Raw genomic sequence first — 23,550 nt, 5'->3', positions numbered from 1 at the left:
AACGTAATCCTGTTTGGAACAGGTCCCAACCCTTGTGAGCATGCCGGAAAGTGCATAAACACCAAGGGCTCGTTCCAGTGTAAGTGCCAGCGGGGATACGTGGGGCCGCGCTGCGAGCTGGACATCAACGAGTGCATGTCCAACCCGTGCATGAACGAGGCCACTTGCCTGGACCAAATTGGCGACTTCCACTGCATCTGCATGCCAGGTTTGTGTTGGTGGAAGTTCAACTTCCAAACTTGGACACAGACAAAAATGTCTGTGTCCAAGTATTATATTTGAGTATGCGCCATAGCGCATACTCAAATATAATATATCCCAGATATTATGGATGATTTATCCTGATTCTGTTGTCCCTGTAGCTTATTTAATCAATATATTGATAAAACAAGAAGACTTTGGACTGCTAAATACAAACCCTGTTTCCATATGAGTTGGGAAATTGTGTTAGATGTAAATATAAACAGAATACAATGATTTGCAAATCATTTTCAACCCATGTTAAGTTGAATATGCTACAAAGACAACATATTTGATGTACAAACTGATCAACTTTTTTTTTTTTTGCAAATAATTATTAACTTTAGAATTTAATGCCAGCAACATGTGACAAAGAATTTGGGAAAGGTGGCAATAAATACTGATAAAGTTGAGGAATGTTCATCAAACACTAATGTGGAAAATCCCACAGGTGTGCAGGCTAATTGGGAACAGGTGGGTGCCATGATTGGGTGTAAAAACAACTTCCTAAAAAATGCTCAGTCTTTCACAGGAAAGGGTGGAGCGATGTACACCCCTTTGTCCACAACTGCGTGAGCAATTAGTCAAACAGTTTAAGAACAACGTTTCTGAAAGTGCATCTACGGTCCATAATATCATCAAAAGGTTCAGGGAATTTGGAGAAATCATTCCACATAAGCGGCATGGCCAGAAACCAACATTGAATGACCGTGACCTTTGATCCCTCAGACGGCTCTGTATCAAAAACCGACATCAATCTCTAAAGGATATCACCACATGGGCTCAGAAACACTTCAGAAAACAACTGTCAAGAAATACAGTTCGTCGCTACATCTGTAAGTGGAAGTTAAAGCTCTACTATGCAAAGCGAAAGCCATTTATCAACAACATCCAGAAACGCCGCGGGCTTTTCTGGGCCCCTAGATCATCTAAGATGGACTGATGCAAAGTGGAAAATTGTTCTGTGCTTTGACGAGTCCACATTTAAAAATGTTTGGGGAAATATTCAACATCGTGTCATCTGGACCAACGGGGAAGCGAACCATCCAGACTGTTATCGACGCAAAGTTTAAAAGCCAGCATCTGTGATGGTATGGGGGTGCACTAGTGTCCAAGGCATGAGTAACTTACACATCTGTGAAGGCACCATCAATGCTGAAAGGTACATACAGGTTTTTGAACAACAAATGCTGCCATCTAAGCGCCGTCTTTTTCATGGACGCCCCTGCTTATTTCAGCAAGACAATGCCAAGCCACATTCAGCACATGTTACAACACCATGGCTTTGTAAAAAAAGAGTGCGGGTACTTTCCTGGCCCGCCTGCAGTCCAGACATGTCTCCCATAGAAAATGTATGGCGCATTATGAAGCGTAAAATACGACAGCGGAGACCCCCGACTGTTGAACGACTGAAGCTCTACATAAAACAAGAATGGGAAAGAAGTCCACTTTCAAAGCTTCAACAATTAGTTTCCTCAGTTCCCAAACGTTAATTGAGTGTGGTTAAAAGAAAAGGTGATGTAACACAGTGGTGAATACGCCCTTTCCCAACTACTTTGGTATGTGTTGCAGCCATGAAATTCTAAGTTAATCATTATTTGCAAAAAAAAAAAAGTTTATGAGTTTGAACATCAAATATCTTTTCTTTGTAGTGCATTCAATTAAATATGGGTTGAAAAGGATTTGCAAATCATTGTATTCCGTCTAGGCGTTGAGGGGTTCCGGTTTTGTGACCGCAGGATTAGGTCTCTGATTTTTGTCTATGATGTGGTCCTGATGGCTTCATCTGACCGGGATCTTCAGCTCTCACTGGATCGGTTCGCAGCCGAGTGTGAAGCGACCGGAATGAGAATCAGCACCTCCAAGTCCGAGCCCATGGTTCTCGCCCGGAAAAGGGTGGAATGCCATCTCCGGGTTGGGGAGGAGACCCTGCCCCAAGTGGAGGAGTTCAAGTACCTAGGAGTCTTGTTCACGAGTGAGGGAAGAGTGGATCGTGAGATCGACAGGCGGATCGGTGCGGCGTCTTCAGTAATGCGGACGTTGTACCGATCCGTTGTGGTGAAGAAGGAGCTGAGCCGGAAGGCAAAGCTCTCAATTTACCGGTCGATCTACGTTCCCATCCTCACCTATGGTCATGACCGAAAGGATAAGATCACGGGTACAAGCGGTCGAAATGAGTTTCCTCCGCCGTGTGGCGGGGCTCTCCCTTAGAAATAGGGTGAGAAGCTCTGCCATCCGGGAGGAACTCAATGTAAAGCCGCTGCTCCTCCACATCGAGAGGAGCCAGATGAGGTGGTTCGGGCATCTGGTCAGGATGCCACCCGAACGCCTCCCTAGGGAGGTGTTTAGGGCACATCCAACCGGTAGGAGGCCACGGGTAAGACCCAGGACACGTTGGGAAGACTATGTCTCCCGGCTGGCCTGGGAACGCCTCGGGATTCCACGGGAAGAGCTAGACGAAGTGCCTGGGTAGAGGGAAGTCTGGGTTTCCCTGCTTAGGCTGTTGCCCCCGCGACCCGACCTTGGATAAGCAGAAGTAGATGGATGGATGGATGTATTCCGTCTATATTTACATCCAACACAATTTCCCAACTTATATGGAAACAGGGTTTGTAGAAGCTCTGGTCCCATGTGTAGAGCTTGTGTTAAAGTCCAGCGCATCAGTTAATAACAGAGGTGTGAAAACGCATTTTCTGGTCTAACCAACACACACTTCCCTTGATAATTGACCAGGCTATGAGGGGGAGTTCTGCAAGATCGATACGGATGAGTGCGCCCACAGCCCCTGCCTGAACAGTGGCAAGTGTATCGACAAGATCAACGCCTTCCACTGCCAGTGCCCCACAGGTGAGGCCGCCGTAGAGCCGTCGAAGTGAGGAGGGATTGGTGAGGGGGGCGCTGGGCCAGGGGGGGCAGAGGTCGATCACTCGCACTCTTTTTTTTTTTTTTCTCCTCCCCCCTCCTCCCTCTAAAACACAAACACACTGGCGCAGACACAAACAGCTCCGTGGACGGGCGCTAATCCCAAGCCCTGAGGCAGGCTTACACAGGCCCTGCTAGTCCTGAACTAAAGAAGCAACGAAGGAAGAGAAGAAGAAAAATCTATGGGGGAAAGGCTTGTGGAAGTTTCAACTTTTTCTACGAGTTTGTTTTATCCTTTAACAAAGTTATGTGGGTGACTGTTAGACTTAATTGTGACTAGGGTACAAGGGAAAGTTGATACAGTCACACGGTACTGGTATTTTGTGTGTTGACATAGTCATTTGTTCCAGCTCACTGGTTGTTTTGGTGCACAAATTCCTCTTGAGTATCACTATTTGTACAAGACGTGCTGTTTTTTTGTTTGGTGAAGGAATGCCGCTACTGAATCTGGAATACACACAAAAAGAAAGCGAAAAAAAGTGCATTGAATGTTTCAGCAAACACATTCACTGAGCTGGAAATTGCTTTTTCTTTAATTTTGCGGAAACGATCAAAGGCAGCCTGGGTGGGGAGGAACGGGAAAGAAGAGGGACGTAAAGATAGAAAGAGGCAATGGATGCCTAAGAACACTCTTAGTATTTGTGAGGAAGTGGTGGCAGTGAAAGTATTTGGGGGGGTATGATTGTGGCATAGTGGTGGAATGAGACGCATGGACCGTTAATGCAGAAGCAGGAAGGGAGTAAAGGAGGGTTTTGTGGGTGGGGGGGGTTCTTAACTGCCGTGCTTGAAATGGAAATTTCTCACAGTTGAGAGGGTCCCCTCTTTTCATTTCTGTACACGCAATAGCCATGGAAACCCCACTGAGAGCCATTGAAATTTGTCATTTCTGCAGTCTGGGGTGTGGGGAAGGGGGATCCAGAATGGTGTATAAAGAGTATGGCCAACTAAACAACAGGCGCCATGACTGCTACCACGGACGTGTGCGGCTGTGCCCGAGTGCATGTAATTGCTGTCGTTTTGACGTTAGTTTTTCTGACGATATAAACCTATTTAATATGCCCATTAGGGCTGCGAATCTTTGGGTGTCCCACGATTCGATTCGATATCGATTCTTGGGGTCGCGATTCGATTATGTATCGATTTTTTCGATTCAACGCGATTCTCGATTAAAAAACGATATTTTTCCGATTCAAAACGATTCTGTTATCATTCAATACACAGGATTTCAGCAGGATCTACCCCAGTCTGCTGACATGCAAGCAGAGTAGTAGATTTTTTTAAAACGCTTTTATAATTGTAAAGGACAATGTTTTATCAACTGATTGCAATAATATAAATTTGTTTTAACTATTAAACAAACCAAAAATATGACTTATTTTATCTTTGTGAAAACATTGGACACAGTGTGTTGTCAAGCTTATGAGATGTGATGCAAGTGTAAGCCACTGTGACACTATTGTTCTTTTTTTTTTTTTTATAAATGTCTAATGATGATGTCAATGAGGGATTCTTAATCACTGCTATGCTGAAATTATAACTAACATTGATACTGTTGTTGATAATATTCATTTTTGTTTCACTACTTTTGGTTTGTTCTGTGTCGTGTTTGTGTCTTGTCTCAATTGCTCTGTTGATTGCAGTTCTGAGTGTTGCTGGGTCAGGTTTGGTTTTGTAATTGGATTGCATTGTTATAGTATTGCTGTGTATTGTTTTGTTGGATTATAAAAAAAAAAAAAAATTGGGGGTAAAAATCGATTTTTCAAAAAATTAGAATTGATTCTGAATGGCACAACATGAGAATCGCAATTCAAATTCGGATCGATTTTTCCCCACACCCCTAATGCCCGTATATAGTTTTTAACATATTCCAGCTCATTATTTTACAATAAAACATGCTTTTATTTTGTCAAAGTAACATTTTGCTGGCGTATTTTATGCACTATGCAGTGTTTCGTGACGGCGCAATAAACACGAAAAAAATAACTTATTACCCTCATTTTGCCAAAATCTTCATTAGCTTTGGACCAACAATCATGGAGAAATTATGACTTGTATGAAGTATGTCAACTGTGGTGGCTGCCTCCAGTGTATTTGTAATCACTATATGCATCACCTGCGATGAGGTGGCGACTTGTCCAGGGTGTACCCCGCCTTCCGCCCGATTGTAGCTGAGATAGGCACCAGGGCCACCCGCAACCTCAAAGGGAACAAGCGGTAGAAAATGGATGGATGAATGTATGCATCACTAATTGTGTACTATTCTAACTGATCTTTCTTTTTTGTATCATGCTTAGTGAATAAGTGTACTTTTGTACTTATTTATCCATATTTCTGCAAAGTAGCTCAGATAAGGTAACACTGGCGAGCAGTAGAGAATATGAAGTGATTTTTTTTTTAATTCATTATACTTTGCTGTATATTTTTTAATAAGGTTTTCAGTTAATTTTCTCAGATTACTACCCCCAAAATTTGGTTTATTTTACTCATTTAATGACTACTCCATCTATTTGTGTTTGAATTTCTCTTTTACTGTTACTGAATAGTATTTTTTCAGTTTTAATGAGCATCAAAGAGTCTGTTTTTGTCAAACCATCTGTTTAATTTGTTAATTTTTTCTGTTATTTATACTAACATCTGTGTGTTTTCCTGAACTAAACAGACGTGTCGTGTGTTTAGCTGGCACAAGACGCTGTAATTGGTGGCTCTCCAGTGTTTGAGAATCGTCACTTCCCTTACTTTTCTTTCCGGGTTGTGGGGAAAGCAATGTAAAAGCTTTCAACAATTGTTGTTAGGTGGAACTGTCATGATCCGTGGTCCAGATCATGTTTTGTTCAGTTATGTTTGGATAGTTTTGGACTCCCTTAGTTCCTGTTTTGTGCCCTTTGGGTGTTTGTTTTGGATACCATGGGTGCTAATTGGTTTTACCTGCCTCTTATTAGTGCTCGGCATGTTCACCTGCTGTTGAGCACTAATCAGAGAGCTATTTATTCACATTGCTCGCTTTCTTTTGTTTGTTCTGTCTTTTTGGTACGTTTATGATTTATGAGAAGTAAATAATCTCCTACCTCACGCTGTTGTCCGGAACCGTCCGTTCTGCATTCCGGGAGAACAAACCGACCTCGCCACGTGTGACAGGAACGGCCCCATGTTGTACAACAGGGCATTTGTACACGTCGAAAAACTAACGAGGGAGCGCCACAAATACATTGCATCAGCTCAAAGTTAGTAGCAGTTATGGCGCCCTTTAGTCACGTGAGTGCTTTTTGACCAATCATTGAGGAGATCGCCTGAAACGGGGTTGGCCGTACTCTCTTTATACACCACTCTGGAGAAATTTACCGTATTTTTCAGATTAAAAGTCACTCCGGAGTATACGTCGCACCGGCCGAAAATGCATAATAAAGAAGGAAAAAAACCTATATACTTCGCACTGGAGTATTAGTCGCATTTTTGGGGGAAATGTATTTGATAAAACTCAACACGAAGAATAGACATTTGAAAGGCAATTTAAAATAAATAAAGAATAGTGAACAACAGGCTGAATAAGTGTACGTTATATGACGCATAAATAACCAACTGAGAAGGTGCCTGGTATGTTAACGTAGCATATTATGGTAAGAGTCATTCAAATAACTATAACATATAGAACATGCTATACGTTTACCAAACAATCTGTCACTCCTAATCGTTAAATCCGATGAAATTTTCTTCCTCGATGTCGCTTCTAAACAACTCTGCCAACTCCAGAGACATGCGCCGCTTCCTCTTTTTGTTTTCTGCTGCATATCTCACTACGTCCAGCTAGTAATCGGCAGTACAAGATTTCCTTTTCGGTGCCATTTTTGTTCAGCCCTTCTCAGTTTTTATAAGTTACCGCCAACGATGAAATGATCCATTTTAATAGCTAAGGCAGTACCATATAGCATATAGCAGTTAGCATTTCATGACCCACAATGCACTTCTGCCATGACCCATTCCCGCCAAATTCTTATTGGTTGACGTGTGTGTGACGATTGCTGACGTGTGTGTGACGATTGCTGACATTTTCTTCGTCTCTTCCGCGAATGAGATAAATAATATTATTTCATACTTTACAGTAATGTGTTAATAATTTCACACATAAGTCGCTCTGGAGTATAAGTCGCACCCCCGGCCAAACTATGAAAAAAAACTGCCACTTATAGTCTGAAAAATACGGTACCATGTGTGTTTGTGTCTCCACCTTTTATGTCGCTAAGGGCCTGATTTACTAAAGGTTTGCGTGCACAAAAACACGTGCAAATTGTTAGCTAATACACAGCTGATCTACAAAACATGTGGAAAGTGGACTGTGTCAGTCAAGTGAGCAGAACAAGGCGTGCAATCCATTTTGCGTCTCTGTCTTCATTCATTTGAAGATTATATGCTGACCATCAAAAAGCCCACAATACTAGGAGAAGATGCAAAAATATTACACAGCATGCGCAATGTGAGTTATCAACACTCATCGCTGTTTTGAGAACAATATTTAGCATTTTAATTACCACCTCTGAAAAGCACATTTACAGAGAGTAAATAGGACAATGAAAATAGAGGATTACCTCCAAATTCTTCAGGACAAGCTAAAATCATCAGTCCGGAGGTTGGGTCTTGGGCGCAATTGGCAGTTCCAACAGGACAATGACCCCAAACACACGTCACAGATGGTAAAGGAATGGCTAAATCAGGCTACAATTAAGGTTTTAGAATGGCCTTCCCAAAGTCCTGACTTAAACATGTGGACAATGCTGAAGAAACAAGTCCATGTCAGAAAACCAACAAATTTAGCTGAACTGCACCAATTCTGTTAAGAGGAGTGGTCAAAAATTCCACCAGTAGCTTGCCAGAAGCTTGTGTATGGCTAACAAAAGTGCCTTATTGCAGTGAAACTTGCCAAGGGACATGTAACCAAATATTAACATCGCTGTACATTTATAGAATAGAAAGTGTTATTGATCCCTAGGGGAAATTTAGCACCATAGTTCGCTCACAATAGACAAATACTATACAGCATTATTCACATGTGAATAATATAAACATTTTCTACATATATTCTACTAGGGGTGGGCAAAAATATCGATATAGCAATACATCGCGATACGTTCTCTTCCGATTCAATATCGATACTCACAGTTTGAATATCGATAAAAATAAAAATAAAAAATCATGTTTTTTAGACGGACTGTAAATGCAGTGCGACCTCCGCTCCGCCAGGTGTCGCTGTGCCGCTGCCTGGTGACACACGTGTTGCAGACGAGGGCGATGTACGAGAGCCATACTGGCAGCGACATCGCTGCTCTTCTGAGAAGCACAGTGGAGGAATGGGGCTTACTAGATAAGGACCCAGCTGTGGTCACGGACAATGCTACGAACATGACCCTCGCAGCAGGGTTAGCGGGCATGCTGCATTTTGGATGCTTCGCTCACATCCTCAATTTGGCTTCCCAGCGCGCACTTAAGTTACCAGCAGTCGCCCGCTTGTTGGGAAAAGTGAGGCGCATCATCAGCTTTTTTAGACGCAGCACCACAGCGAGCCATGTCTTAAAGGAAAAGCAAAAACTTCTCAACCCTTGACAAACACAAACTGATGACTGACACTGTGACCAGGTGGAACAGTGCACACGACATGTTCCAGCGCTTTCTTGAGCAACAGCTGGCCATTGCTGCTGCCCTGCTGTCAGGTGCTGAAATCATGACAGTTATGAAGCCAATGAAGACTGCAACTGTTGCTATGGAAGAGGAGAAAACTCCAACACTATCAGCAGTTGCACCGGTCCATGCCCACCTGCTCAAAGATCTCCAAGTAATTTTAAGATGCATAATGCATTTTACATTTTTCAGTTAACTATGTAGAATATTGCAATATATCGCATTTATCGCAAAACTTTTAATATCGCAGTATCGTATCGTGACACAAGTATCGTGATGCGTATCCTATCGTGAGGTCCTTGGCAACACCCAGCCCTATATTCTACATTTAAGTGCAGTCAAGAAGGAACATATGCATTATACAGTCTGATGCCTGTCGGTATGAAGGACCTCCTGTGTCGTTTCGTGTTGCATTTTGGGAGTCTGAGCTTTCCACTAAACGTGCTCATTCTCTCCCCCAGGTCCGAGTGTAGTGGGTGGGATGTGTTGTCCATAATGGCTAGGAGCTTTGCTAGACTTCTCCTCTCTGACACCACCGCCAGAGAGTCTAGTTCCACTCCCACCACGTTACTGGCCTTCTTTACTTTTGGCCCAACAGATTTGGTAACATTTTCAGTAGACCCATAATAAATTCATAAAAGAACCAAACTTCATGAATGTTTTTCGTGACAAAAAAGTACAGTATGTGCTCCAATCACTCTATCACAAAAAATAAGAGTTGTAGAAATGATTGGAAAGTCAAGACAGCCATGACATTATGTTCCTTACAAGTGTATGTAAACTTTTCACAACTGGCCAACTGCGTTTGTGCTTGATGACATAATATCCAAAAGCTTTATATATATGAAAAACGGGTCCATTATTGTCGACATGTGTTTTAGTATTGCTAATGTCACTTTTTTCCAAGTCACTAAAACAAGCAAAGAATAGTGGGAGGTACAGCATGGAAGGAGCTGTCACTTACCTTCAAAGCTTCAGCATGTGGCCAAGGGTCCTTTCTGCTGTGGTAGACTTTTCAGCTGTTCTTTTAACCCCCATTCCGCAACCAAACAAATACACCTATTTAAATTCAGCACAAATAAAAAAAAAACAACTATGTCAACAAACTGTTGTAGTTTAAAGGCCTACTGAAACCCACTACTACCGACCACGCTGTCTGATAGTTTATATATCAATGATGAAATATTAACATTGCAACACATGCCAATACGTCCGGTTTAGATTACTAAATTGCAATTTTAAATTTCACGTGGAAGTTTCATGCTAAAACTTCGCGGTATGATGACGCGTGCGCGTGACGTCACGCATTGTAGTGGACATTTTGGTCCAGCACCGTTCCAAACTTTAAGTCGTCTGTTTTCATCGCATAATTCCACAGTATCCTGGACAAATGTGTTGCTGAATCGTTTCCAATTTGTTCAATGAATAATGGAGACGTCAAAGAAGAAAGCTGTAGGTGGGAAGTGGTGTATTGCGGCCGCCTTTAGCAACACAAACACAGCCGGTGTTTCATTGTTTACATTCCCGAAAGATGACGGTGAAGCTTTACTATGGAACAGAGCGGTCAAGCAAACACGGTTGGATTGGACTACACACACAAAGTACAGTGTATGCAGCGATCACTTCGAAAGATCGTGTTTGGAAGAGGGTCCCTTGCGAAGGGCAGAGATGGGCATCGCCGCCACCCGTCGACTGGTGCTGAAGAAAGTTGCAGGGCGGACCTTCAGGTTGTACAGGTACTATCATATAATCTCACTAAAACAGTAACACAATAAGCAGATAAGGGATTTTCCAGAATTATCCTTTAAATTTGTCTAATAACATCTGAATCACTCCCACTGTATATTTTTTTCTAGTCCTTCACTCTCACTTTCATCATCCATGAATCTTTCATCCTCGCTAAAATTAATGGGGAACTTGTCGCTCTCTCGCTCCGAATCGCTCCCGCTGCTGGTGGCCATGACAGTAAACAATGTTAAGATGTGAGGAGCTCCACAACCGCGCATATCGTCTGCTACTTCCGATAAAGGCAAGGCTTTTTTATCAGCACCAAAAGTTGCCAAGGCTTTTTTATCAGCACCAAAAGTTGCGAACTTTATAGTCAATGTTCTCTTCTAAATCTTTTCAGCAAAAATATGGCAATATCGTTAAATGATCAAGTATGACACATAGAATGGACCTGCTATCCCCGTTTAAATAAGAAAATCTCATATCAGTAGGCCTTTAAAAAATCCTTTATTATCACCCATTTTCTTTTTGTGTCTGGAGAACGTCACAAGTAAATGTGCAAAAAGTGTCTTCTTTTGGTTATGTCGACAACCGCTTATTTGACTAGTCATCCAATCCGAGAATGGATTCGACTTAAAAATGTTCTACTGTAACTTATTTCCTCAGAGGCGTCCGCTCAAATTAAGGCCACACTTCAACTACCTTATATAAATTAAGTACAAATCCAGCTTTTAAAAGTAATGATGAGCCAGAAGTCTTTATCCTTTTACACATTGCCTGTAGCAGACGTGGCATCTGTAAAGCTAAGGTTTACATTTCAGAGTATTTTGGCGCATGAGCTGTTTGAAAGGGCCCTATTATGCAAAACCGATTTTTTTTTTTACATGATGGAACCTGCCTTTGTGTATTTGGGATCTGCATAAGTCCTGTAAATTTGAAATCAAATCATGGAGGCATTGCAGAGATATTAATGAACCAATCTTGCCTTCTTTCCTACTTCCTCCAAACGGTCCGTTTGGAATTTTGTTTAAGTGTGACATCAGCAGATCATCCACATATGGTAGACATTTCGTAAGGACTTGGTCAATATGTTGACCCCAGATGCAAAGACGGGGGGCAAGATGGAATCAAAAAAGGAGAGTCTTTAATTAAGACCAAAAGGTTAACAAAAGGTGAGGGGGCAAAAGCGCACACCATATAACATAGCCAATAAGCGGGAACCTCAGAGGTCGACGGGGGCAAGGGCCAGGGCACACTGAGCAAAGGAAAAGGCCACAACAGTCACCTTCTCCACCTCAGGGAGGAAAAAAAATACACGGAGGTTAGCTGTATAATAATAAGGGCGAAAAAACGTACCCGGACTTCGAGGTCAAGCAACAGCTTGCGACGTGGAAGAAACAGGAAATAATAACCAGCAAGGTACAGCTGTCTGTGACAAGCCTAAATAGTCCATGAACTGATTCGCTGCAGGTGTGCCTCAAGGTCCGCCCCTCGCCCAGGAAGAGTGAACTGGAAAAAAGGGCACAAAAAGGAAAAGGCAGGAGAACAATAAAACACAACACATTTAGCCAAACATCAGCCAATTTTAATTTGTGTAAAACCGACTACAAAATCATGTCGACGATAAAACCCAATGATGGAAAATGCTCCGTTTGTTTTAACCGGCACAAGTCACTACAGTAACTTTCAGCCTAATCCGAAGTAAAAAAGTGTCTTACTTTTAACTTTTATGATTCATGGCAATGCACCTTTAACTCGGAAGAAGTCTTTCTTCGTGTGTGTGTGTGCAATGCACTTTGAAGCGTCCTGCTTCAGAAACCTGCGCCAGTAGAAAGATGGATTTTACAATATACCGATACTACTTTTAATAGGGGCCTCGGTGACTACTATTTTTGGCAACAAAGGACACACTGCCTCCATGATTTGATTTCAAATTTACAGGATTTATACAGATCCCAAATACACATAAGCAGGTTCCATCATGTAAAAAAAACTTGATTTTGCATAATAGCGCCCTTTCAAGCAGCTCATGCACCAAAATACTCTGAAATGTGAAGTAATAACAGTAGATTAGAAAAGTGTGGATTATGTTAGCAATGTTAGCTTTGTTACCATGAATTGATTAACGACGACCCCTACTTAAACAATTTGAAGAGCTTATTCGGGTGTTACCATTTAGTGGTCAATTGTACGGAATATGTACTGTACTGTGCAATCTACTAATAAAAGTGTCAATCAATCAATCAGCTTGCGTTGTTGTGTAGTTATCTTAGCCCTCTAATGTAAGACAATAGCGTCACTGTCCTCCGGCAAAATGAAGGATGATTTTCCTAAAAAATACTTCTCATTGGATATCAGTGTCTACTGTGTTTGGCAATGGACGAGTAAGTTATATAATATATTATTTCGTCCGCAACGTAGCTCGTAGCTCATAGCTTAGTATATGGCCTTGAGCCTCCATTGTTTACAACTCAAAGCAGCTGTGCAATGGAGTTATTTACATGATTGATTGATTGATTGAAACTTTTATTAGTAGATTGCACAGTACAGTACATATTCCGTACGATTGACCACTAAATGGTAACACCCGAATACGTTTTTCAACTTGTTTAAGTCGGGGTCCACGTTAATCAATTCATGGTACAAATATATACACTATCAGCATAATACAGTCATCACACAAGTTAATCATCAGAGTATCCATCCATCCATATTCTACCGCTTATTCCCTTTTGGGGTTGCGAGGGGCGCTGGCGCCTATCTCAGCTACAATCGGGCGGAAGGCGGGGTACACCCTGGACAAGTCGCTACCTCATCGCAGGGCCAACACAGATAGACAGAGAATATTCACACTCACATTCACACATTCAAACTCATTCATCGTTATTACCCTGTAAAGACTGTGATGGTTAGATACAAAAAGGACATTGATTTTACCTGCACCCTGTTGAGTTGAATTTGAGTGTATTTCAAACATGTATATACATTGAATTATTTACATTATTTACAATCCGGGGGGTGAAGAGGGGTTGGGGGGTTTAGGTTTGGTTGATATCAGCACTTCAGTCATCAACAATTGCATCATCTGAGAAATGGACATTGAAACAGTGATATCGAATAGTTAAGCCTTTTATTGTCACTATACCCATGTATACAACCAGGGTCTAGGATTAGAATTCTACAGACTCGGTAGAAGTTTAACCTTAGCCAGTCTATCGTTCCAACCTGTATGTCAGGCAGGCTTCGTTCCTCACACTTTTCCAACAGCATTGCCTGCTTCCCTATTGCGGGGACGGGCAAATTGTGCACTCAACATGAGGGGGGATGGTGAGGTTCATTCTCATCTAACAATTCTGCCTCTCGAAATTAACCACTTTTAAAGGGAGACCAAAAAAATGGCTTGAAAATAAGTCTGTGAAACTAAATCTATGCAATTTCTTCACCAAAAAACCACCATTACATGTTATGTAAACCACAAGGAAGTGTTTTAAATGTAGAAACAAAATCCTGATATGACCCCTTTAACATGCGGGCATTTAAAATATTTGGAGGGGACATCCTTAAATATTATCTGCGTATAAATAAAGGCCTGCCCTAATGTATACCTGCCAACCTTGAGACCTCCAAATTTGGGAGATTGGGGGGGGTTGTGGGTATTTGTTCTGTTGTGTTTATGTTGTGTTACGGTGCGGATCTTCTCCCGAAATGTGTTTGTCATTCTTGTTTGGTGTGGGTTCACAGTGTGGCGCATATTCGTAATACTGTTAAAGTTGTTTATATGGCCACCCTCAGTGTGAGCTGTTTGGCTGTTAATCAAGTATTCCTTGCATTCACTCATGTGTGTGTTATAGCCGCATATTTCATGTGACTGGGCCGGCACGCTGTTTGTATGGAGGAAAATAGAACATGACGACAGGTTGTAGAGGCCTTTAAAGGCAGCGCAATCAGGAGAAAGTCGGGAGAATGTTTGCTCTGAGAGGTTTTCGGGAGGGGCACTGAAATTCGGGAGTCTCCCAGGAAAATCGGGAGGGTTGGCTAGTATGCCCTAATGGACAGCTGGCCCTATCTGCAGTTAAGTGAACACCTACCTACCCCCTATATGAGGAAATGTGGTATTTTATCTTGATCAGTGATAACAGCTCTGTTGAATAAACACACATCACTACATGTTCATGGTTTTAGCTATGTTGCAGAGGAGGAATTCACAGCAATACTCCCTTGACAGATTTGCTTCTGCGGAGTCTGTCTCTTGTGGCTGAAACCACCTGTGTGTTCCGGTTAGGAGGCACTTTATCTCTTCATCGGACAACATCTTACTCGTCTGTGGATTGTACCATCATGACACAAAAGAGGGGAAACATCTGAGATGAGAGTAACCCGGCACCAAAAAGAAAGAGCGCCTGCTGGTGGATTTTGAATCAAAAGGAGGCTTGAATAGTTTGGGGTAAAAGGTCAAGCTGGCTCTTTATAGAGGCAGTTAGGGAGGGGGTAAAGAGCTGAGGCAAGACCAGAGAATGCACATTGTGATGGAAAAGTTTTTTTGAAAGGGGGGCGCAACTGCATCAGTTTGGCGTTGTGTTGAGCAGACAGGCCTTCCTTTGTCTGGCGGTCTTGGTCAGGAGGCCGGACAACTTTCACTCTACCCTTACACCCACCCACCTCCGTAAATGACCCCCTCCTCACTCCTAAACCCTGTGTTGAATGGTGCTGAATAGAAAGAAATTGCATGGTTGGAGTAGTTGTTATTTAACATGCAGATTTCTGATTCAGGATTACGAGTCCGAGTAGTTGGATATGGTGAGAAAACAGTAGCCTTGTCTTTGTGTGTACACACATACCCCTTTACGCACACACGCACACAATTAAACCCTCTTGTTGTTTTTCTTCCCAGGCTTTACCGGCCACCTCTGCCAGATCGACATTGACGAGTGCGCCAGCACGCCGTGCCAGAATGGCGCCAAGTGCACAGACGGGCCAAATAAGTACACCTGCGAGTGCACAGAGGGTATGCAAAACAGAACGTACTAGGGGTTGACAATACTCCATAATCCCAGTTCGGCATAGACTGTTATGGTTTAACAGAGAAAGATGACGGCAACAGACACCAGGGGAGTTTTTCAATAACTTATTAGATATATAGTGAATATATATAATTATAATGATAAACAATACTAACTAATAAACTACACTGAAGAAATGGAGAGTGTCAAAACCCAACAGTGTATGTGTGTGAGGCTATGTGTGTGGTTAGATGAGGTGTGTGTTACCAAGTGTTGTCCAGAGCGAAGTAACACAGAAGTCCGTAGGGCAGGCAGATGATCCAGGGGCGGAAGCGGGGTCGAGAGGCAGGAGCTAGTCGTCGTAGTCCAGGGACTAGTGAGGAGTCGAGAACCAGGAAGCATAAGGGAGGCAGGAAAGATCCAGGAGCACAATATGCACAGCTTGACTCGGGGATACACACGGGGAACTGCGGGGTGAGGGAGGACACGACAATGAACGCAGGGTAAAACACAGAGATCACGACAGAAGGCAACTAGGAAGCTGGAGACAAGCTTACGGTACGCCAACAGAAGGTTATATTCCGGCGAGGGATGGCAGGTTGTGCAGGCTTAGGAAGATCATCACCGTCAGATGCGCTGATTTCAGATTGATTGTCTCGAGGTGCGCTCATTGAGGAACGCGAATATGTTCCGGGCCGTGACACAGACTTTGATTTTAAGGTACCGTAATCTAACCAAATGCAAAACTGCTTAACCTTTTTGTAAAGCGCTTTATAAAACGCGAAACATACCATAAATAACCAAGAATTAAATCCATTTAAAATAAGCAATACCATATCCTCTACAGTAGATATTTCTTTAGTCTGAGTTACACATTTCGGAAAAATAAGCCCTGTTAATAACAATTTTAATGATAATGCATTAGATCTTGACACACAAAGCACTTTACAGTGCGACCCGATATTCATTCACTCCACATTCACACATCACAGTAGTGCAAAATATGAATGTCCTCTGCAGAGGACAATTTGCATGTGTGTGTCATTATTAATTCCAGCTTATAGCCCCATCCACATCTCTACAGAACAATGGTGGCACACTGCGTTCGTCTTACCCACTTTACTTGGCCCAACTTTGATGGGAAAAGGGTTGTTCAAGTTCTGGCTTCTCCTTTGCACTATTGCTAGCCAAAGGTTATGGAGTAGATTTGGACTGTATCACCAGGCAGTTACGTTTGTTCAGTGTATTTCGTGGGGGAAATCAGTACGCCTCTTTAAAGTTTTAAATATTCCGTACTGAAATATCACATTACAAACACATGTATCGTTGCACTCCTACACTGCAAAAACTGAAATCTAAGTAAGACTAAATACCTCAAATAAGGGTGATATTTGCTTATTTTCTGTCTGAAAAGATAATTCTTCTCACTAAGCAGATTTTATGTTAGAGTCTTTCACTTATGTAAGGGTTTTGGTCCTAAATGATCTCAATAAGATATTACAGCTTGTTGCTGAGATTTTATGACCTATATTGAGTAAAACATGGTTGAAACTAGAATATCAACTGTTGCAAAGCTGTGTCATCAACACTCACAAGTATGAAACTACTTTTTTAAAGTAATCATTTCTTATTTCAAGCATGAAAAAAAAATCATGATTTTGACACAATTGTGTCTCATAATTAAAACTACTATTTTATTTTCACTGAAACAAGAGAAAATACGTACTCATATAGTAGTACAGTTGGCACAGTACAGCAAACTGACAGTTAATATTTAAACATTTGACATGTGACATTTCAAACAATTTTGAACAGAAATAGTTCATGCACATTCAGGTAAATTCCTGAAAATTACAATTAATTTTTTTTTGCCAGGGGCCGGTCTGTGTTTATGCGCAGTAATTGACTGAAAGAGCACGCACTTGGCGTGACGATGTCATATTATCGATGGGAAACGGAATTTTTAGACAATATGATTTGCCTGAGAGGCGAGTAGACCCCGAGAGTAACAAGCGGTTGCCTTCCATTAAGAACAATAAATTAGTTTTTAGTATAAGTTTGCTGGTTGTCTAGCGCAGTGGTTCTCAATCTTTTTTCAGTGATGTACCCGCTCTGAACATTTTTTTAATTCAAGTACACCCTATTCAGAGCAAAGCATTTTTGATTGAAAAAAAGAGATAAAGAAGTAAAATACAGCACTATGTCATCAGTTTCTGATTTATTAAATTGAAAACAGTGCAAAATATTGCTCATTTGTAGTGGTCTTACTTGAACTTTTTGGAAAAAAAGATATAAAAATAACTAAAAACTTGTTGAAAAACAAACAAGTGATTCAAGTATAAATAAAGATTTCTACACATAGAAGTAGTGAAGTGAATTAAATGTATTTCGCGCTTTTCTCTAGTGACTCAAAGCACTTTACATAGTTCCATTTAAACCAGTGTGGGTGGCACTGGGAGCAGGTGGGTGAAGTGTCTTGCCCAAGGAAAAAACGGCAGTAACTAGGAGGGCAGAAGCGGGGCTCGAACTTGGAACCCTCAAGTTTCTGTCACGGCCCCTCTACCAACCGTGCTATACCACGCGGGTACTTAAAGTGCCCTCTTTGGGGATTGTAATAGAGATCCACCTGGATTCATGAACTTAATTCTAAACGTTTCTTCACCAAAAAAGAAATCTTTAACATCAATATTTATGGAACATGTCCACAAAAGATCTAGCTGTCAACACTGAATATTGCATTGTTGCATTTCTTTTCACAGTTTATGAACTTACGTTCCTTATTGTTGAAGTATTATTCAATAAATATATTTATAAAGGATTTTTGAATTGTTGCTATTTTTAGAATATTTACAAAAATCTCATGTACCCCTTGGCATATCTTCAAGTACCCCCAGGGGTACGCGTACCCCCATTTGAGAACCACTGGCCTAGCGCATATCATTATGTCAAGATAATGGCACTAGCATCTACTTAATTTAAGAATATTTTTCAACATATTGAGCAAAAAGGTCTCTTTTCTTTTTTCTACCAAGAAATGTGCACTTGTTATTAGTGAGAATATACTTATTTTAAGGTATTTTTTGGGTTCATTGAGGTTAGCTAATTTTACTTGTTTTGGAAATTCAAGCCAAATTTTCTTGTTCTATTAGCAGATAATTTTGCTTAGTTCAATTAAAATACTCCTCTTTTTTTTTCTCTTGTTTTTGAACACTGAACTGATTATTTGGAAATGTTATTCCTTAATAAAATGATTTCTTTTTGTAGGCTACACTGGGAGGCACTGTGAGACGGACATCAACGAGTGCTACTCTGACCCATGCCACTATGGCTCCTGCATTGACGGCCTGGCTTCCTTCAGCTGCCACTGCCACCCGGGTTACACCGGCCGACTGTGCGAGACGAACATCAACGAGTGTCTCAGTCAACCATGCAGAAATGGCGGCGTCTGCCAGGACCGGGAAAACGCTTACATTTGCAATTGTCCCAAGGGGACCACAGGTACTATAGGTTGACCAAACAGATTTTTGGAAGATGGTGACTGATTGTGTTGTCTCTTCCAGGAATCAACTGTGAAATCAACATTGATGACTGCAAGAGCAACCCTTGTGACTATGGGACTTGCATTGACAAGATCAATGGCTATGAGTGTGCCTGCAAGCCCGGCTACACTGGTAAGAAACTTGTACAGGTGGTATTTGTTTAATAAGGCCTGGGTTAAAGCTGTTATTTGGCAGGGGATGTGGCTCAGACTCTGTGAGGTTTAACCAAAGCTGCAAGGGAAGCAGTTTTTTGGCAGCAAAAGACTCACTTTCTTCCTTTCAGAAAAGAGAATCCTACAAATTATAAAACAGTGCCTTCCTACAGTATATATATATATATATATATATATATATATATATATATATATATATGCTGGTTCAGAAGCTTTTTTCCCATATGTCACCCATATGTCATGTAAGTGTAAAATGGTAAGTGGTCTGTATTTATATAGCGCTTTATTATACCTGGAATTATACCCAAAACCAGGGGTCCCTAAACTACGGCCCGTGGGCCGGATACGGCCCTCCAGCATTCAAAATCCAGCACGATGGAAGTCTCAAGTTAAAAAAAACGTTTTTTTATTTATTTATTTAATTATTATTTTTTTAAATCTGTCCTTTCTAATCAATTTTTTACTGTCTCCTAGCCACTCAGGCAAATCATATTGTCTAAAAATGCATTTTACCATCTATAACGTGACGTGCGCTTTATAAGTCAATTAGTGCGCCAGGAATGGTTGTGTGTGTGTTTGCTTGCGTGTGTGTGTGTGTATATGTATGTATAATATATTTATATGTATGTATGTGTGTGTGTATATATATATAGGGATATGTGTGTATGTATATAAATACATATATACACATATACATACAAACACATTTTTATACATATATACATCGATATATGTACATACATATGTACATATATATGTGTGTATATATATATATATATATATATATATATATATGTGTATATATATATGTACATATGTGTATATGTGTTTATATAAGTATATGTGTGTGTATATATGTATATATGTGTGTGTGTATATATATATATATATATATATATATATATATATATATATATATATATATATATATATATATATATATATATATTTTGGGCAGGGGTCCCCAAACTTTTTGACTCCGGGGCCGCATTAGGTTAAAACAATTTGGCTGGGGGCCGGGCTATATATATATATATATATATATATATATATATATATATATATATATGTATATGTATATATATGTATATGTGTGTGTGTGTGTGTGTGTGTATGTGTATATGTATATATATATATATATATATATATATATATATATATATAGACCGGCCCCCAGCCAAATTGTTTTAACCTAATGCGGCCCCGGAGTCAAAAAGTCTGGGGACCCCTGCCCAAAACGCTTTACAATATACATCACATTTACACACAAATTCATACACTAATGGTGGAAGCGGCCATGCTCAGCACTTACATTGACCCATCAGAAGTAGTCAGGGGTTCGGTGTCTTGCTTAGAAACACCTCGACATGGATCGAACCGGTTACAAGACAGCCACTCTACCCACTGAACAATGCCACTTTCGGCGTGAAAAGTAAAACTCAGATTTTTTTTCAAATCCGACCAAGGCCTTTTTCGTATGTGGTCATCCAACAATTGAACATGTCTCTGACGCAAATGCAGTTATTTTAACGCACAAGTTGCGTTCATCCTAAATCTATTCGTCATTAAAAGTTAGTTATCGTGGTCGGCTACACAACAGCCAAGCATACAAATAGCACATAAGCTTGACATATTTAATACATGTCCTTAATTGAATAATATTGCAGTCTGAAACACACCATTTGTCAATATAAACAGGTATCAAATAATTATAATTCCTTATTAGTTACAGATGCAAATACTCTAAGGCAGAATTATCCAGTAACAAACGTATCCGCATCATTCAACTTACTGTGTCATAAGTTTAACTTAATTAATTATTGTGCCTAATCGATGGCACAAAAAATACATTTACCATTACATTTAACTTAAAGACAGCATAATTCAATTTCTGACAGTTAGAAAAAAGTTGGTTAGTGTTTTTCACTAACCATTGTTCTATGTTTGAGTAATTTTACTTGATAAAGCCTTTTTTTAACATTCCACACTACAAAATAATTAAAGTACCGTATTTTTCGGCGTATGAGTCGCTCTGGAGTATAAGTCGCACCTGCCGAAAATGCATAATAAAGAAGGGAAAAAAAGTGTACGTTATATGACGCATAAATAACCAACTGAGAAGGTGCCTGGTATGTTAACGTAACGTATTATGGTAAGAGTCATTCAAATAACTATAACATATAGAACATGCTATATGTTTACCAAACAATCTGTCACTCCTAATTGCTAAATCCGATGGAATCTTATACATCTAGTTTCTTACGTGAATGAGCTAAATAATATTGTTTGATATTTTACGGTAATGTGTTAATAATTTCACACATAAGCCGCTTCTGAGTATAAGTCGCACCCCCGGCCAAACTATGAAAAAAACTGCGACTTATAGTCCGAAAAATACAGTATATGTGATTTGGGTTATTGTATCAGATCAATATCGCTCTCGGCCAATACACAACTCTCAAATATCGGTATCGTATCCAGAGTGAAAAAGTTGTATTGGGACACACCTACATTTTATTGAAACGTTTTGTTTCTCTTACATATTCATAATTTCTGCATGTGTTCACACCATTTAAGACTGGTCCGTGTCTTTGGTATGTGTACAATTCAAATTTGAGCTCAATTTAACCGTACCATAGTTCACTTGCAAGCGATCAACCGATCTCTACGCTTGAAAAAGTCTGCATTCTCACTGTCCTTGTTGGTTCTTAAACCCTTTCAAATAACTTTACCAGTACATATTACACCACATGAAAGCACTGAGACCAGTGGTTGCATTTTGTGCAGGTTCTAGGGAAGTGGTTCTTAACCTGGATTCGATCGAACCCTAAGGGTTCGATGAGTCGGCCTCAGGGGTTCGGCGGAGGTCAAAACACACCCGACACATCGTGTAAATACAAACTTCTCCCTATCAGCTGACTGATTTGCAGGTGTATAATTTATTGTGAATTCATGCACTGTGTTGGTTTTATTTTATGAACAAGGTGATGTTCATGCACGGTTAATTTTGTGCACCAGTAAAAAAAAAAAAAGATGTTAACACTTTAGTATGGGAAACATATTCACCATTAATTAGTTGCTTATTAACATGCAAATTAGTAACATATTGGCTCTTAACTAGTCATTATTAAGTACTTATTAATGCCTTATTTGGCATGGCCTTACAATAACCCTAACCCTCTAACCCTGACCCTAACCAAATAACTCTAAATTAAGTCTTTGTTACTTAGAATATGTTCCCCATACTAAAGTGTTACCAAAAGCATACAACTTTGTCTTGAATTTGAAAAAAAAAAAACATTTTATTTTTCATTAAAGAAGGGTTCGGTGAATGAGTATATGAAACTGGTGGGGTTCGGTACTGCCAACAAGATTAAGAACCACTGTTCTAGGGTTGTATCAGTGCTTTGCAATAAGATGGTTTACTGCTTATTTTCTCTATCAGGACGCTGCTATAATTAGTTGTAAGCTTTGATGCAACTTGAGATTCTACAAGACGGTGGATTTTAGGACAGGTCATCAGGTGTCTCAGGTAACCTGTTGACAAGAAAGGTGCAGTGTTGGGGAACTTATTTATATACAGAGGAGTCCAACAGATGGCAAGCAAGCTGGCGAATGAGCACGCTCCTCTGAGGCTCGACGGGTGTCGATTTCCCCGCTCCACCCTGTCCCTAACCTGCTGCTGTCCGGACATGCAAGCTGCCTAGCCCACACAATGAGGACACACACATAACCTCTGTGGTGCACACAGTCACTCGGGATTCGAGTGGAAGAAAAGATTCACTGAAAGATTCCTGAAAGTTGAGATTTTAAAAGCTTGGAAGTCCCTTCCTGGAATTAAAGCTAGAAGGCTTCCTTTTATGTTGTGTGCGGCAGAGGCCTGAATGGCGCCTCTGCTTCAAGTAGCCGACAAAAGGAGCCGAAACTATAAACCTTGTGGCGGCGTTGTCTACCGGCGGAGATGAAAGAGCATAACAAAAATAGCAATCCCAAATGTGCACCCTCTATTTTCCCCGTAGGCACCATGTGCAACATCAACATCGACGAGTGTGCCATTAACCCATGTCACAACGGCGGCACCTGCATCGACGGCATCAACAGCTTCACCTGCGTGTGTCCTGAAGGTTACCACGATGCCACCTGCTTCTCACAGGTCAACGAGTGCCTCAGCAACCCCTGCATCCACGGACACTGCGAGGACAAGATCAACGGGTGAGGCCGCACCAACTGAGCAACTGACTTAGCTATGTTATACTGAGCCGCCTAGATAAATATACACAT

The 23,550-nt window shown here is 40.8% G+C and overlaps 1 protein-coding gene across 2 annotated transcripts in view; it reads left to right on the top strand.

Annotated features, from left to right (window-relative positions):
* The window catches only part of LOC133554206 (neurogenic locus notch homolog protein 1-like), a 129,042-nt gene that overhangs the window by 60,254 nt on the left and 45,238 nt on the right, over nt 1–23,550 (top strand). For both annotated transcript variants that reach the window (XM_061902680.1, XM_061902675.1), the window contains 6 exons: nt 23–208; nt 2,974–3,087; nt 15,449–15,562; nt 18,822–19,055; nt 19,118–19,228; nt 23,289–23,481. In XM_061902680.1, coding sequence (XP_061758664.1) covers nt 23–208; nt 2,974–3,087; nt 15,449–15,562; nt 18,822–19,055; nt 19,118–19,228; nt 23,289–23,481 — 952 coding nt within the window. The remainder of the gene's footprint in view (nt 1–22; nt 209–2,973; nt 3,088–15,448; nt 15,563–18,821; nt 19,056–19,117; nt 19,229–23,288; nt 23,482–23,550) is intronic.

This window comes from Nerophis ophidion, linkage group LG01 (assembly GCF_033978795.1).
Source record: "Nerophis ophidion isolate RoL-2023_Sa linkage group LG01, RoL_Noph_v1.0, whole genome shotgun sequence".
Classification (NCBI taxonomy): domain Eukaryota; kingdom Metazoa; phylum Chordata; class Actinopteri; order Syngnathiformes; family Syngnathidae; genus Nerophis; species Nerophis ophidion.
Note: the sequence above shows the minus strand (reverse complement) of the source record. Positions and strands in the feature narration are given on the sequence as shown.